General features: G+C 40.2%; 1 protein-coding gene across 3 annotated transcripts in view; it reads right to left on the reverse strand.

Annotated features, from left to right (window-relative positions):
* The window catches only part of AGBL3 (AGBL carboxypeptidase 3), an 82303-nt gene that overhangs the window by 55520 nt on the left and 8554 nt on the right, over positions 1–18229 (reverse strand). For all 3 annotated transcript variants that reach the window (XM_075210431.1, XM_075210430.1, XM_075210432.1), the window contains exon 3: positions 14958–15009. In XM_075210431.1, the coding sequence (XP_075066532.1) occupies positions 14958–15009 (52 nt within the window). The remainder of the gene's footprint in view (positions 1–14957; positions 15010–18229) is intronic.

Raw genomic sequence — 18229 nt, forward strand, 5'->3', positions numbered from 1 at the left:
ACATAACGGTCACCGCCCACAGTAAGCACTCAGCGCGCGACCACACGACCAATCACAAGCCGAGCAGTGCCATGACAACCAGCGCGGATGAAGTACGCATGCATGGGACTCCACACACAAGCAGCCCAAATGCATCGCTTTAATGATTTTGCCGCCGTCCTGCTACGCTCGACAGGGCGATTCAAGTCCATGAGGACAAAACATCAAATGTTCAAAAGTTACTTTTAAAACTTGGACAATCCGTCGAAAAAAGGTGCCGGAACCCAGTTCTATGACAAAAAAAGAACTGCTTACAATATATAGAAAAATAAAGTGCATATATATATATATATATATATATATATATATATATATATATATATATATATATATATATATATATATCTATATCTACTATATAAATGTCTAGTGGCGTGTGTGAAAAAAAAAAAAAAACTGCAGCGCCACCTGCTGGGCAGAGTTATACACTGACCTATATATTTCTTGAAGGAGAAGTGACAGTTGGGAGTGGTTGGTGGTTGCCGGGGGTGACAGTGGGGAGTTTTTAACACCTTAAGTAGCTTGATGAAGGATGTGGCGATGAAGATGAAGGATGAGGTGATGGAGAAAAATGATGAGGTGGTGACATGTAGACAAAACCACGTTAAAAAAGGGCGCTTGCGTCGGGTAGTAACGCTCTTCCCCTGAGGAGGCCTGGGCTAGGCCCAAATGCATGACAAGAACCTTTTTAACACCTTAAGTAGCTTGATTTAACTGGAATGCATGAGTATCATGCACAGGTTAACTTGTAATATATAAAAGCTTAGCGGCGTGTGTTAGTGTGTGTGTGTGTGTGTGTGTGTGTGTGGAAAAAACTACCGGGTGACAGAGTGCTCAAGCTGCAGCGCCACCTGCTGGGCGGAGTTATATACTACACTGACCTACTAAATTCTTAGCATTATCTAATATATAAAAGCCTAGCGGCGTGTGTGTGTGTGGCGATGAAGATGACAAGAACCTTTTTAACACCTTAAGTAGCTTGATTTGCCTAGAATGCATGAGTATCATGCACAAGTTAACTATATATATATATATATATATATATATATATATATATATATTCATTCCTTTTAATACAATACAATGCAAAGAAAAAAAATGGTTCACACCATATGGTAACTAGTGATGATACAAATACAAGCAGCGTATCAGTACTTAAGTCATTGCCTGTTTGGGTGTGAAAATGAAATTGAGTGTTTCTTACATGGCAGACTAATGATTAGATAAGAATTTGAGATAAGGGAGGATAATTACAGTTGATATGTTTTACTTGCTCTATCCAAGGGACACTTAAGTGATTTAGCAATGCAAACAGTCACACACAGAGCGTACAACAAATATTTTTACATTCCTTGAGGATTCTGTTACCAAATGAAACAGCATTTACAGGAAATCGAAGTCAACTCAATAGTACCATTGTTTGCAGAAAACATAATATCACAGTGTTATTTATAATGTATCTGCTCATGTCACTGTATTTTTTTCATTATAAATGTAATATCTTTAAGAAAACTGATGACGTATAACTCCTCGCTATACATTGGTTCAGAGAAAAATATGGCTGACTCCATTGTGTGTAGGGCGGCGGGACCACTTTAAGGCACACTGGACATAGTTCATCTTGTATGCATGGGAGATTAATTATATAAACACATTTTATGTACATTATGCATTAAGAAAATCCTGAGTTATGCATTTAAAGTTTTTTTTAAAAAAACTACTATTTTTAAAACACATATTTTTGTAAAAGTTTATAGTATTATGAGCTGGCAATTTTGTTTTTTGTTTCTTTACCTGCATTCTAATAGGACTTTATATTGCACACATACGTACATGTATATGTGCAGGATACGTACATGTATATTGCACATATACATGGACATATCCTGCAGTCTGTTCTGCCTGCTAACCTACTACTAGTACTGTTTAGGCAAAGCATACTTGCGCCCAGATTAAAATGGAAAAGTATTTTGAGATCCGCTATGATTCGAATACAGTCGCACGCACGCTCAAGTTCTGCGCTCGTTTAAAAACGCAACTTGTGTGCAGGTTGTGTTTGAAGATGAATCAGGACCAATGCCTCCAGACATCACTGAGACAGCTAGAAACACAATGTAACGTGTGCTAGGTAAGGATGTACACTTTGCTTGAAGACCATAATTACTGTTACTAGTAAATACATAGTCAATTATGAATCAGAAATTCCGTCCCACTGAAGAAATTATATATATATATATATATATATATATATATATATATATATATATATATATATATATATATATATATATATATATATATATATAATCTTTTGCTCCTTCAGATTGCAGTAAATGTGCAGATCTGGGTGTCTCCTGATGAAAGCTTCTCATTTACATACCCATGTGAAAATGAGATTTTGTGTTGCATGGCGAGACATTGAAATCATGGGGCAGAGATAGAAGAAATCGGAGGTACTGCCTGGATGATGCATTCTGGTGATTGACATAAATGGAGTTCACTCATGTGACCATGAACACCATCCTGGCGTGAGAAAAGGAAGACAAGGAGGTATATTTACTAAACTGCGGGTTTGAAAAAGTGGAGATGATGCCTCTAGCAACCAGTCAGATTCTAGCTGTCATTTTGTAGAATGTACTAAATAATAACTAGTTTCTGATTGGTTGCTATAGGCAACATCAATTTTTTCAAACCCACCGTTTAGTAAATATACCCCAAGGAATGCTAACTACAGCATCAGGAGTTGAACATGGGGTATTACTAGTTAATATGAAGCTTGGGCTTTAGGGACTGGTGTTGGTATTGAGGCATAAGGTTAGGCTACTGCCTAACGGACTTCTCAGTGAAGTCAGATATTTTAGATTTACAGTAATTTACAATGACATATCCACTAGTTCCTGTACCGCTCCAGCTACAGTACAAAGAACACGGCTTTGACCCTCTCCCGGGAGATGCAATTCGGCAACAGCTGGAATACTGAGTGTCGCCAGCCGTTTCTCTGGATCTACGCAGCAAATGTGATCAATTTTACAGAAGTTATTAACGGCAGCACTTCTTGCAAATCCACACTAAGAACACAAGCCCACTTCTAATTAACAAAACAGCCTTTTTAATTAAATGCATTTTCATGTATTTTGTTTTTCAGATACTGGGAGTTTTTAATTAGATGCCTTTTATATTCTGCCTTAAAACGTACGGATTTAGAAACCATAATGAAGAGTGTGTACGGATGGAAGTGGTGCTTATCGGCATCTGCTTAGACTTCTGTTTTCTCCTTTCTCATTTTCCTAATAAAATTGCGATCTATTTATAAAATCCCACAGCCCTCCACATTGCACACAGTGGGGCTTATTTGATAAGATGGTGCTATTCACACAAGTGTACTGTAACCACAGCAGCCAATCGCAACTTAGCTTTCATATTCTAACCTGCAATGAAAGAAATGACAGCTAGAATCTGATTGGTTGCTATGGGTTAGAACACACATACTACTGAATATGCTTTTGCATTTAAACCCAAAACAAAATCTGCTTTGGACCTAAGGAAAAACCTTGCTATAAGCTCTCCGAGTATATGTTTTACAAAGAACGAGGTGCAGATTTATCGAATCTTTTAAAAAGGAAAAGTGGAGCAGTTGCCCAGAGCAACCAATCAAATTTAAGAAACCATTTATGTTGTACATTTTAGAAAATGAGAGCTGGAATCTGATTGGTTTGCAAAATCTACTCCTCAAAGTATTTCCACAGAAAGGCGCAATGATGTTTGTGGTCAAATTATGTACCGAAGATATTCCTCACTGTGTCAGCTTTAAAGACGTTCCTCGTTATATTTGTATTGAGATGTACCACAGGGTTTTAAATTGCATAAAATGACTAGAAACATAAATACATATGCTGTTTTGTTACATAATGCACCTATTTCACTGTTAATGTGTCCTTCTATTCACAAAGTACCTGGACCTACTCGTATACACGTCAATATGGCAATATCTGCAAGAGGGGGAGGCAACTACTGATGGGAGGAGCTACATGAATGGGGACACATCTAGCTAAATGTAGGATGGGCGCACTCAAGACTCAAATGATATTCAAGTGTCGTAGACAACCAATTTAGTCCTCCCACGAACGACTGTAATTTTAAAAGTGGTTCCGGTAATTGGATCCCATACTTTCAATGGTATGACTTTTTTTTTTACCAATCAAGAGCTTTTGATGCAGGTAAGTGCATTTATATATGTATAAATATCCATGTAATAAAAACATTCAAACACAAAAAGGTCCCCTCACTCTTACTTGTTCTTGATGGTTTTGTCATCAGAGAGGTTTAAATCTATAGGTGAGGTTTAATGTTACCAATGCTTTTCAATACGCCACGCTCAAGCAGCTATAGATGGATCAAAGACTAGGGTCTTTGTTAATGTCCCTTTAGTCGTAGACATGTCAGGGCTAGGGTCATTAAACAATATGTGATTACAAAATCTAAGCTGGGACAAGGGGACATGAGCCAACATGTCCTGTTGATAAGCAGCCAGGAAAATCAACCAGAAAATTAGACAAGGTCAGAAACTAAGACGGAACCAAGGACCAATCCGTCTCTCACACAGTGCTCTAACCAACGCAGGTGTTGTGGGTCACTGGATTTAATGTTGAACGGGCTGTAGGATGTCATCAGGAGGTTTCAGTAGGACGCCATTAGGGAGAGTGTGCGGCGGTGTCTCCCGTCACAGGTGACATCATTTTCTGATGGTTTATTTTAACAATTTATGATTTATTCCCAAGGATGAGACTTTACATAACACACATTTGGGGCTAGATTTACTAAACTGCAGGTTTGAAAAAGTGGAGATGTTGCCTATAGCAACCAATCAGATTCTAGTTGTCATCTATTTAGTACATTCTGCAAAATGACAGCCAGAATATGATTGGTTGCTATAGGCAACAACTCTAATTTTTCAAGCCCGCAGTTTAGTAAATATACCCCTTGATCTTTAGAATACTTACCTCCTGGTGGGTTAATACTTCCTATTCCATAGGGTGGTCGGCAGGCAATAGACTGAAATACAGTCCTCAGGACCCCTAACAGTGCAGGTTTTCCAGGTGACAAGGGAAATAATTACATCACCTGTGGATCTGTTACATTGTGTCAGTTAGTAATGACTACACCTGTGCTCCAACAAGGAGATATGGAAAACCTGCACTGTTAGGACTCCCTGAGGACTGGGTTTGGGAAAATCTAAGACCACGGTGTCCACTGGCCATATCAAACTAGGAGATCTTACCTGTGCTTTATTACAGCATCCGTTGCCCATCATATGCTGTAAACCAGCCCTACTGTGTAGAACAGTCATACCAAGTAACCCCAAAAACATAACAATTTAGATTGTGGATTTCAGGAGGAGAAATACAAATATCTGAAGGAGTGGATTGTGTATTTTATCTTTTCTCCACTTGAGAACAGAAATCTACTGTGAGTAAATATACTGTTGTGCTTTGGAGACTGTGTGCAAATTATCAAGAATTAACGGAAGTGTCTGTAGCCGACGGAGAGCACAACCACAAGCTCTATGTACATACCTCTATCAAAGTCACAGAGCAGCGGAGTTCAGCTTTACTAACTATAGTTCCCGTTTAAAGTGGAATCACAAAGTGGATCCCATTGTTAACATCCATAGTTTGGAATACTCCACTCAATCCTTGTGATCAGCATCTGATTTTACAACAACATAGTGGATTTATATCCTTTTTGGATAAATATATATTTCTCAGTAATGACTACACCTGTGCTCCAACAAGGATGTGAGCGAGTTCTCTGTACAGCGCTGCGGAATTAGTGATGCTATATAAATAAATGGCAATAATAATAATAATAATAATCTTACCCGTGCTTTAATACAGCATCCATTGCTCATTCTATGCTGTAAACTAGAGATGAGTGGGCTCGGATATCTGAAATCCGAGCCCACCCGAAAGTTGCCGATCCGAGCCGAATCCGAGACAGATCCGGGTATTCCCGCCAATTGCAAAACTGAAACCGAGGCTCTGAGTCATAATCCCGCTGTCAGATCTCGCGATACTCGGATCCTATAAATTCCCCGCTAGCCGCCGCCATCTTCACTCGGGCATTGATCAGGGTAGAGGGAGGTTGTGTTAGGTGGTCCTCTGTCCTGCTATATCTCGTGCTGTGCTGTGCTGGGGAAATAACAATGCCCTTAGAAGGACAGACCACAGGACACAGCACCACTGGACTGAGCAGAACACAGCACAGCACGAATTTTTTTTAAAAAAGTTATAAAATTTTTTTAAAAAAAATAATTATAAAAAAAAGAAATAAAAAAAAAAAATATCCAAAAACAATCCTGCAGTATAAGTCCATTGGTACTGCAATATTACAAAGTTCACTGATTCTGCAGAATAGACTGGGAATTAGTGGAAATGATTGTTATTGAATGTTATTGAGGTTAATAATAGCGTAGGAGTGAAAATAAACCAAAAAAACTTGATTTTGACACTTTTTATGTTTTTTTCAAAATAAATCCGAACCAAAACCTTTCGTCAGGTGTTTTGCGAAACAAATCCGAACCCAAAACCTCAAGCAAATCCGAATCCAAAACACAAAACACGAGACACCAAAAGTGGCCGGTGCACATCCCTACTGTAAACCTGCCCTACTGTGTAGGACCCCAATAACATAACAATAGCCAAGATTAAACAACGGAGAGCCCCGTACAATCTAAAACCCCTTACTTTACAGCCTCAAGGCATGGTAAAAATCTGATCTGCAGATAGAATATATTTCATTTTATCAATCAAGTTTAAATGTTAAGTATATTTATAGTCTAAATTACACTTGATTAAAAATAATTATCTCAACAGTTGCAATATGTTTTTTCTTGCAGCTAAGCAGATAATTGTTGTGATAAATACACAGCCAGAAAATTACATATTGCCATGAGAACACAGTTGGAACATTACACACTGCGGTTTCGCAGGTCTATATTTAATGTATGTATGTACTAGCTAAGGACAGCCAGGCTCTCACACGAACGGTACAGATCAATAAAAGAAAATTAAACTTATTTTTCTGTCACTCTTCAAGGCGAAGCAGAAATTTTACAGTTGCCTTGATGGGTGCGTGACACGGCCTAATTTCTATAGCCGACAGCACCTCTGACTGAAATATATATATAAACAAAATTGATATGTATATGCACATCCGAAAGCCGTAGTGGCTTTTTCTATACAGCGGATAATTACCATTTTAAGTGATTTTCTGTATTTGTGTGGTCTTTCGGAACCTTTACGTTTAACGCCCACCAAATGCAACCCGCAAAAATTATAAAAAAAAAAAAAAAAAAAAGATAATTATGAGAAAATCATAGTCATTTTCTGTTCCCTTTGTGATAATCCGTTTTAATTATCTCCGCATAATGTTAAATAGTTTCTAGATGTGCACCTTGTATACAGTAGAGAACAGGTGTTTTGCCCACTTCCGAGCGGTCATGAATAATTTAAATGCACATTTAATCAGCCGTGCACCCATATGAGTATTTTAAAACCCTGCTCACCCTCCCCTAAATCTTGCATGCAGGTCGTCAATTCTGCTGGAGTACAGCGGCTCTGTTATATTTGTACCTAATTAATAGTCCATGTGGATATAATGTTATCACTGTCAAGCTATTGAAATGCAACACCTACACTGAGACAAATAAATCACCCTATCCTTTACCGGAGAGGCAAATGAGTACTACATTACAGACCAGAGAAGACCATTAATCACTGTACTATAAACAATAAATAAGGGCAGCACATCCATCAATCTCCAGTGCTGTCTCCTGGCTCCTATTACACATACGCACACACTGTGGGCTTCAAATTAATGCTTAAATTGAGAAAAAAAAAATAAAAAAAAAAAATAAAGGAGCTTTTTTACAATATAAATATAACCTATAAGAGGTATGGGAATAGAAATATTTATGAACACTTTTTTATTACATTTTCAGTGGAATACACCAACAAGCAGCTAAAGAAAACCCTGAAACATATACAGATGTGGACAAATTTGTTGGCACCCTTACAATTCATCGAAACAATCTTCAATCTTCTTGAAAAGTGATGAAATGAAAAGCTACTGTCTCATGTATAACTGCATGGAATGTTAGAGAATACAATTAAACAGTGAAAATAGATAAATCACTGGCGGCTTCAGGGGGGGGGGGGGGGGGGGCAAGGGGCGATTGGGGCAATTTCCCCCCCTAGCTGCAACCTTTATACGATTAAATTGTGGCCAAGAGGTCTGATCATCAGGATGGAGAGGGGAGGGGCCAACTAATGAAGGAAGTGCGTGGCTATGCAAAACTGCCCCTCCCATTAAATAAAAAGTCTAGGTCCGCCACTAAGATAAATTATTGCTTATTTTTCAAAGATATTTTAAAATGGGCTGGACGGATCTGCTGGTACCCCTTATCAGTAATTGAATTGTAGTGATATTCCTTTGAAACTAATTGCTTTCTTGAATTAGCATCGCACATGTCTTCAATGTTCTAATCAGTCATTCAGCCTATTTAATTGGATAAAAGTAGTCCCTGTTCGGTATGCTCGTGTGCACCACACAGAACACGGTCCAAAGTAAGCAATGTTGACTGAGGAGAACAGACAGAAGATCAGAGACAAGTATGTTAAAGGTAAAGGCTATAAGACCACCTCCAAGAAACTTGATGTTCCTGTGACTACAGGTGGAAATATTATGAAGAAGTTTAAAGTCCTTGGGACTGTAGGCAACCTCCCTGGACGAGGCCGAAAGAGGAAACTCAATCCCAGCTTAAAAAGGATAGTGAGAACGGCAGAAAAGAACCAAGGGAAACTTCCAAAGAGATACAAGCTGAACTCCAAGGTCAAGGTAGGTCAGTGTCTGCTCGCACCATCCAACGCTTTTTAAGCAACAGTGGACTCCATGGAAGAAGACCCTGGAACACTCCACTTTTGAAAGATCAACATAAAAATATCCACAATGCAATTTGCTAAAATGCACATTGACAAACTACAATGCTTCTAGGAGAATGTCCTTTGGACAGATAAGTCAAAACTGGAGCCCTTGGCAAGTCACATCAGCTCTATGTCCACAAAGAAAAGGACACCATACCTACTGTGACACATGGAGGAGGCTCAATGTTTTGGGGCGGCTTTGCTGCGACTGGCACGAGGTGCCTTGAATCTGTGCAGGGCACAATGAAACCTCAAGACTATCAAGGCATTCAGAAACAGAACACACTGCCTAGTGTCAGAAGGGTCTGTCTCAGTCGCAGGTCATGGGCACTCCAACAGGATAATGACCCAACACACACAGGTAAAAGCACTCAAGGATGGATAACAACAAAACACTGGACTTTTCTGCAGCGGCCTTCTATGAGCCCTGATTTGAATCCTATCAAACACGTATGGAAAGAGCTGAGAAGCCCAGTCTGGAGAAGGCACCCACCAAACCTGAGACAGCCGGGGCAGTTTCCTCAGGAAGAGTGGCCCACACTACCTGTTGACAGGTGCAGAAGTCTCACTGAGAGCTACAGAAATTGCTTGATTGCAGCGACTGCCGCTAAAGGTTGTGCGACAACATATTAAGTTAAGGGTCCCATCGTGTTTGTCCACAGCATTTTCATTTGTTTTATTATTGAAAAAATTCTGTTGAATCAAAAATCAAATACAATGTTCCTGTATTAGACTTTGCATCAGGTGGGAGTTCTGTCAGGTGCTAGGCAAAATGGTGTGGTTGCTTTGCAAGCTAGTGCATAGCAACCCACAGCTCTAGAAAAGGGGGACCGCAAGTATGCATCTCCCCGCTCCACATCTGCTGCACCACTTTGCAAATCCCTACACTGGCTCCCTGTGTCCTCCAGAATCCAATTCAAATTACTCACTTTTACCTACAAAGCCCTCAACACCACCACCCCTGTATACATTTCAAAGCTCATATCAAAATACTCTCCCTCCCGCGCCTCTTAAATCTACCTTTGACCTGCACCTTGTCTCCTCTCTGGTAACCACCTCTCACTCCGGGCTACAAGACTTCTCCTGTGCTGCTCCCCACTTATGGAATTCCCTACCATGCTCAATCAGACTTTCCCACAGCCTTCAAATGTTTAGACGCTGTCTGGAAACCCATCTCTTTATTCGGTCTTACCTTATCTCCGATGATACTATTCACACTAATACACCCTCACAGCTGCCCCAATCTCCACTCTGAGTCACACTCGCTCCTCTTCATTCAGCTGTGTCCTCCTCCACTTAGAATGAAAGCTCTCCAAGCAGGGCCCACCCTACCCTTTATTTTCATATCTGCATTTATTTTGTCTGCCTTATACGTCCCTGTATCATGTATGTACTGTTTTCCCTACTGCAGGGCGCTGCAGAGCACTGTGGAGCCTTACAAATATATGATAATAATCAGGGGCAGGCTGAGGCGGGGGGCACATGCCCCCTTGGACAGACCACAAAATAATATTTTGGGCCGGTCCCTATTACTTGGTGGCTGGCCCCTCCTCTGGGACTAGCCAACTTCTGCCATTGGCCGCGGGTCCACCGACCCCCCTCCATACCCCTCACTCTTTGTGTCCTCTACTGGTGTCACATGGGACACGCACCAAGTGATAGGTGCCATACTATTATTTAAATTTTTGACTGGAGGGAGACTTTATGAAATGTTGGTGTTATATTGATTTAACACCGAGGCTGGTTGCAGTTTTCTAAATGTAATGTACCCATTTTTTTCGGTCTGCCAACTGTCCTGAATCTGTTGGAGCAGTCCCAAATTTGGGTGACTGTCACGCTTATCGGGATTTGGTCTGACTTGAAGGACAGTTGGGAGGTAAGTCCCGCTTCACCCTGTTCTGCTCGTGAAGGCAGAGTTGCGTGCACCTATCAGTAGTGCACACAGTATTGCCTGTGTATTTCTCTAAAATCATAACCATGTTACATCATAGGGGTCCCCCCTGTCTAAAGTACCCCAGGGCCCCCAGAGCTTTAATCCAGCTCTGGGCCAGGGTGTCAGATTGACACCTAGTGCTCTGCTCCTCCTACCAGTAGCACCCCTAATATTATTTGTTTTACGTTAACCCTAAAACAAATAATAACCCTATTAGTATATAGCCCAATGCAAAAACAAGCCCTTTTACTGGCAAAAACATCAGGATTTTAAAGCAAATGAGCTTTTTGTACGATAAATGAGCCCCTGTGTTCAGTACTGTAACAGAACATTATATAATAAATTGCTATAATATGATTTATACCCCATTATAATCAGCGAGGTATATAAAAAAAAAACCTGTGCTGTAGGGAGAAGTAACATATAAAACAAAATGCAATATAAGCTGAGGTTTGTTTTTTTGTTGCATTTTTTGTTTTCATTATTTAAGATTTATCATTTATAATAATTGCTGGGTTAAGAAACACTAAAATAGCATATTTTTATATTGATAAATATATATTGTACTGAGGACCACCCTTTACGGATGGGCCGCTACTTATGGGCAAGTGCTATGTGCTTGCCCCCCCGCTAAAGTCTGCCAGCCAGCTCCTGATACTAATAAAGTAAGCACTGTGGATGGAGGTTCCTTGCCAAAGAGAGTGTCCCAGGGTACTATTATTATAAATTTTTATTTATAAGGCGCCACAAGGTGTCCGTAGCGCCGTACAGGGACAAACAAATTACAATACAATGGGAGACAGCACAGTACAGTAAACAGTAAGCACAGTAACTCAATAAGCTCAATGCACAGCTAGAGAGGGCGGGGAAGAGGGAGGGAGGATCCGCGAATGACGGGGCCCAAGAAGGAGGGCGCGGAAGACAGGGAGACCCCCGGGGGGAGGAGGGAGCGAGAGTGGACGTGGGGTGGAGGACCCTCGAGGAGGAGGGCTAAGTAGCTGGAGAGCAGAGTTAGAAGTGGTGGAAACAGGAGGAGAGATGGCCCTGCTCAGAGAGTAGGATATGAATTATTCATGTGATGCCCACATCTAATCTTGGCACTCTACCTATACCCAGGTACACTGCACTGCTGCCGACTCTCCTGACCAATCGTGTTAAATACTGCAATGCGGCTGGGAATTACGAACCACTGTCGCCACTGCTAAAGAAAGGAACAATTCTGCTTTCCCACAAGCAACTGGGGCATGGTCTATGTGAATGGTCAATGATCACTGTGGATCTGGAGGAGTAATTGGCAGATTTGGGGCATGCTCACTTTGTCCACTAGGAATACTGCGTGGTAGGCAATAAAACACTTTCAAGCTGTGTGTGGAAAGATGAAAGAATAGATTTTTTAATCTTTTTATAAAAAAAAATAATTCTATTTTGCTTTGTGTTGTCTTCTGTTCTCGAATGGCAACCGTAGGCTAGAAACCTGTCTGAGAATTCCCTTTACACAGACCGTTCCTTCAGGTCAAAGGATTGATCATTCACTGATACATTTGAAAGCCGATAGAAGCTTTAACGTCAGGGGATTGAAGCCCCTATGTGGTTGCTTTGTTGAAGTTACAGATGACAATTACGTTGTGGGGAGCCAGTGGTTTTACAGTCATTATATTTTTGCTACAAAGCCTAGCACGATGTAAAGCAGTCAGAAGGACGGAGTGCTATCCCTGCAGCCATGTGATTAGTGTAACATCCAAGTGGCTTATAAAGTCACCACCACTGTGAACTACGCTGCAGGACTCTTGTGGCTGCGCAGCAGAAAAACGTTTCGTCAAAGAGCAACACAAAACCCAAAGTATTTTCTTCTGGGATAAAAGAAACTATAATATGTACTTCAAATGTATAATTTAGTGGTACAAGTTAAGCACTAGTACTTTTTTTTTTTTTTAAGTTCTTACCATAGTTTGAGAGCTTTGCCAAAAGGAGTTACATACATGATAAGGGCATTTATGAAAACTAGTGCACAGAACAAAAGGTGCTGTAACCCGTAGCAACCAGACATGTGCTTTGATTTTCTTAATTGTGCTAGAAAAATGACGGTAAGAATCTCATTTGGTCCTATGGGTCACTGCAGTTTCTGCACGATTATCTGGGCACCAGTTTCCAAAACTGTCTTTTGAACGTAATAAAACGTACTAAACTTTTTAAAAGCAAAAATAAATAAAAGAAATGTAAGGAGAGCAAATAAAAAAGCGGCCTCGATTCATTAAAGTATGGAAAAGAAACATGTTTAAAAAAAAAAACCAAAAAAAAAAAAAAACAAACACATAGATCAGGCATATCCACGTCCATATTCAATACGGGTCTAGGTGCGTTCTGCTGTAACAGACACTAAGGGATAAATGTATCAAGCAGAGAGTTTTCCGGCGGGTTTGAAAAGTGGAGATGTTGCTTATAGGAACCAATCAGATTCTAGCTGTCATTTTGTAGAATGCACTAAATAAATGATAGCTAGAATCTGATTGGTTTTTCAAACCCGCCGGAAAACTGTCAGCTTGATTCATTTACCCCTAAATTGCAAAGCCTAGGTGGAATATCAAGTCACAGGAGAACGCACAGAAAAAAATTCAATTAATATCACTTGCTAATAATATACAATACATTCTTTAAAAAAAAATATATATATATATATATATATATATATATATATATATATATATATATATATATATATATATATACACATATATATATATATATATATATATATATATATATATATATATATATATATATATATATATATATATATATTTTTTTTTTTTGTTTATCATAAACACATTTATTATGTCCCTAATGTCTACTGTACATAAAATATTATTTTTTAAAGTTGCTCCTGAAGACAAACACATGTTCTAGCATGTATACACAGCCATCATCACTAAATCAGCACTTGCACCTGACCTGTATCTGGAGCAAATGGTACAACAGAGAAACATACCTTTGAGATGCCCAAAGCTTGAATCAGATGCTGCTGCTTGCGCTCGAGCTAGGCACGCCCTTACTGTACATTGACTATGTGCATATGCGGTTCCCTCCTAATTCCACCCCTGAAATCATAGGCTGCAGTAAGAGTCCTTTACGCTGGAAGATGAATTGGATGCTGCTGCCTTCTCTGGCGTATGGCCTGGTTCCGGGTATGCACAGACCGATTTTAAGCAAAATACGGCACATATAGGCATTCATGTTCCTTAATTAATCAGGCCCAGTTCCAAATTGCTGAATCGCCTCCTTCAATCATTATAACGTTTCCACTTTTTTCCGGAAATACTGCTCCGTTTGTGACTCGTGTAAAAATAGAAGCAAGTCCATTTGCGTAGCATAAAATGTGAATTTCCTGCGCGCAAAAAAGACTAACACTTCCGTCTGTATGCAGAGTCAGTCGCATCTTATCTTATAGAGGCATGATCATATATACAAAAACAGGGAATTTAATACTCCCCAGGTAAATGAAACACATGAAAAAACTTCTATAAATACTGGTTCTAATTGATATCAGGTTGACAGATCCCAGTTGATAATGTATCACATTTGGAAAGCTGTAAATCACTAGCCTTGATTCTAAAATACTTTAATACAATAAATGTCAATTTCAAGGGAAACTGACTGTAAACCATAATGATTAACGCTGGAACACATCGTTCAGAAATGTGCATCAGACCTTGATCTATAGACCTGATGGGACAAACCATTTTACATAACGACACATAAATCAACGTGAGTTTAAATCAATGTGGTGTCGCCCCTAGCAACAGATGATGTCACTTCTTAGTGCAGTTTAGAAAATGATAGCATTGGTTGCTACAGACAACGCCACCTTTTTACCTGTGCACCCCTTTTCTTAAATATTCACCACAGGATAAAACACATGTGACTACTTACTGACACGGGAGCCACATGAGAACTATGCTAACATCAATATAGCGCTGAATAAACTAAATATCACAAATCAAACTTACCTGAGTATAATTCATAGGGAAAAGCAGCTTCAGACTCATAAGGGTCTTCGTCCTATACAACAAGCAGATAAACATAACGTGTAATCTACTGCATTGTACTAAATAACAACTTAGTGTAAAAAGTGACATTTTCATGTGAAACAGAGAGAGAGAATTCAGGCTAAATGTACCAAAACTTCTATAAAAGGCAAAGTGGAAATGATGCCCATAGCAACCAATCAGATTCTAGCTCTCATTTATCTAGTACAGTCTAGAAATTGATAGATAGAATCTGATTGGTTGCTATGGGCAACATCTCAATGTTCTATTGTGGGAGACTTAAAACAATTGGATGGGGAGAAATCAGGCATTATTGCTTCCCTCAATTGAATGATAGAGGGGATATGACTTAGTGATGTCGCTTGGTTCTGGTGAATTGATAAGCTGTATTCTCATCAATACTGATTCAGTCCACAAAATGGCTGCTTTCAGTGCAGGGGCTGGCTGGCAGTATTAGCCTGGTGGTCACGATTCGTTCCAGCTGTGTCATAGTTTACTATGGTGAAGTGCAATTGTTGCTTCTAATTGCATTGTTAGTAAATTAGCCCAGACAAGTTGATGAAAAGCAACAGAAATGTGCACACTCCTTCGTTTTCAAACACTAGCTGAAGCAGCCGGGCTACAGACAGCTTGGTGATGGTATCACAAGGAGAAACTGATAGTCTTTAGGGCTGCTATTGGGAGAATGTTTGTAACAGATTATGGGGTCTATTTACTAAACTGTGCTGAGCCAACAATTCAGAGAAAACAGCTGTTTTCTCCAGTTTATGGCCATTGCAGCTATTTTTTTTTTAATTCATCAAGGGGTTAAAGCAGGAGAAATCAGAGATTTCTCTCTTGCCTTAACTTATTTTACGCTGGTTACTTTAGTCCCCATAGACCTCCAATTTGACCCAATTTAACAAACTTTGCTTTTTGCCACCAGCTTTAAAAAAAATCTAACGCTATCTCAACATGGCTTTAGTGTACCTTCTTAATGGAGTCAACCGACGCACATTGCCGCCGGAGAAACAGCTATGCATCCATCGCCTTGTCCCATCGCTATAGACATTTACAAACTTAGTGCAATAGCCACAGAGGGTCACGCCCTCCTACCGCCGGCCATACTTACTGCCGACCACTATCCACCAATGTTAAATAGACCTCTATGCAACTTGCAATTCACTACTACAACCACTGCCCTTCCCCTGCCTAAACTGCGTTTTGCACAGACACAGAGCCTCGGATTTATAGAAGTGCTACAAAATATATTTCTGGGGTCGCAGTTATAAAACGAAGAACATTGACACTTTTCCTGGACAAATATTAGCTTTATGGCAGATAATATTTATAGACGGATTAATCCTTTACGTGCCTCAAATACCTTCTAACTACATTCACCTAATTCTATAATGTCATCTGCTGATACCTTACACTGCTGTTTAGCAGAGGCTTCGAGCCTACTGAGTATCCTACGTGGCTTCTCTCAGTGACTCACACATCTGTAGTCAATGTGCATGATTGTATCTCACACTCTGCTCCCACCAGATAGGCGATGTGGATAACACATCTCATTCCCGTTGCGTCAGGATATTTATAATGCTGTTTTCTCAGATATTTCCTGGGTACTGCTCGATGTGTATTAACATTTCGACCTTAAAACCATCAGGAATAAAACCAGGATGTAGCTGCTATCTCCGGTATCATCACCGCCCTATTGACCACATTATGAATTCATGAAGAGAAGGCAGATGATTTTGGCTGGTTCGGAGGTTTCCGTGACAAAGCTGGGAGAGTATATATGTCGCTGTCGGATAGATTTCCATTGCTGAGCATTCTCTCTGCCACACAAGGCCTTTGTTTGTTTGAATAAACACCAAGATATGTAGTTTAGGATGGAACATATATTTAAGCTTCCCAATTGCACATAGTTATTATCGCCGCTAGTAATCAAACACTCACAAATACTGAGCTTCATTTCAGCCTTGCACGTGAATATTACGGAAGTAATTAAGCTGTCCAAAGAAGAATAGTTTTAGCCAAGAAACGTGTGAAGAAAGTAGAGTGGGACAAGTTTCCCATAGTTGCCTGGAATTAATTCCTTGAAGAAACCGTCCCAGTCCAGGGGCAAACGCAGGAATTGTAGAGAGGGGTTTACATGTCACGCCACCAGTGGGTGTGGCCAGCATGCATGGGGGTGTGGCTATAATTTTAGACAGTTCTTGGCTGCTTCCAACTCTTCCTATCCCCATCATATACACGGGCAATGCTGCATGCACTACTGTTAGGGTCACACAGCTCTCCCTTTTAGAGCAGATCCGTGTGAAGCGGGACATACCTCCCCACTGTCCCTACAATCAGGACAAAGCCCTGACTGAGTGTGTCAGTAGAGTTGACAGACTGTCCTGCTCTCTCCTACCTGTTCTTGCTGCTTTCAATACTTGTTGGGGAGAGATGGCTGTGAACAGTGCAGACAGAAACGATCTGCACACAAGCTGCAAAGTGGCTGGTTCAGGGGCAGGGTCCATCCACCTCAACCATCCAGTACCCCAGGCTGTGAGGGGGGTTTCCAGGCACTAGGAAACCGCCCCTCGGTTTGCCTATGCAGTCTGCTTTCTCTACACTTGTTGCTTTCGTAAACTATTATTCTTTGGAGGTTGCTCTACTAATAAAGAGGTTTGTGGCAGCCAACTTGCCAAGGAATGCCCCTGTTATTGTGCCCACTTAGTGTATCTCATTTAAATATCTCGTACTGCAAAACAAAATCTCATGTTTCTCATGAGAGAGAGGGAGAGAGATACAGACTTTGGTTGCTTTTGAACAAGATACCATTTTTTATGTTATAATATATGTAAGACTATTTCTTTAACAGTGTGTACCCTGCCTTTTTGCAGGCTAACTGGTCCCCCAGATCACCTCTTTAATATATAATGTAGTGTATATTGTGAAACAATCAGAAACAAGCCAGCGGACAGTAGTTGCCTCTCACTTTCACACTCCACTAGATGACAGCTGGTTTTAGGAAGAGGTTACCTACAGTTCAGTTGTTTTATTTGCCCTGTAGCTACTATTATTGGGTTGTGTAACAAACACCACTGTGCAGTGTGTAGTATTTCAGAAGGGAGATGAAATATGGGTCAGCACAGAAGAGCTATGTGATACCTCAAACCAAGGACGCCTATTATTCTGGGGGGGGAAAAAAGCGGATCACGTATGTGATCTGAAATTTGCTCAGCGCATTCTATCTACCCCAT

This window comes from Mixophyes fleayi, chromosome 4 (assembly GCF_038048845.1).
Source record: "Mixophyes fleayi isolate aMixFle1 chromosome 4, aMixFle1.hap1, whole genome shotgun sequence".
Lineage (NCBI taxonomy): Eukaryota > Metazoa > Chordata > Amphibia > Anura > Limnodynastidae > Mixophyes > Mixophyes fleayi.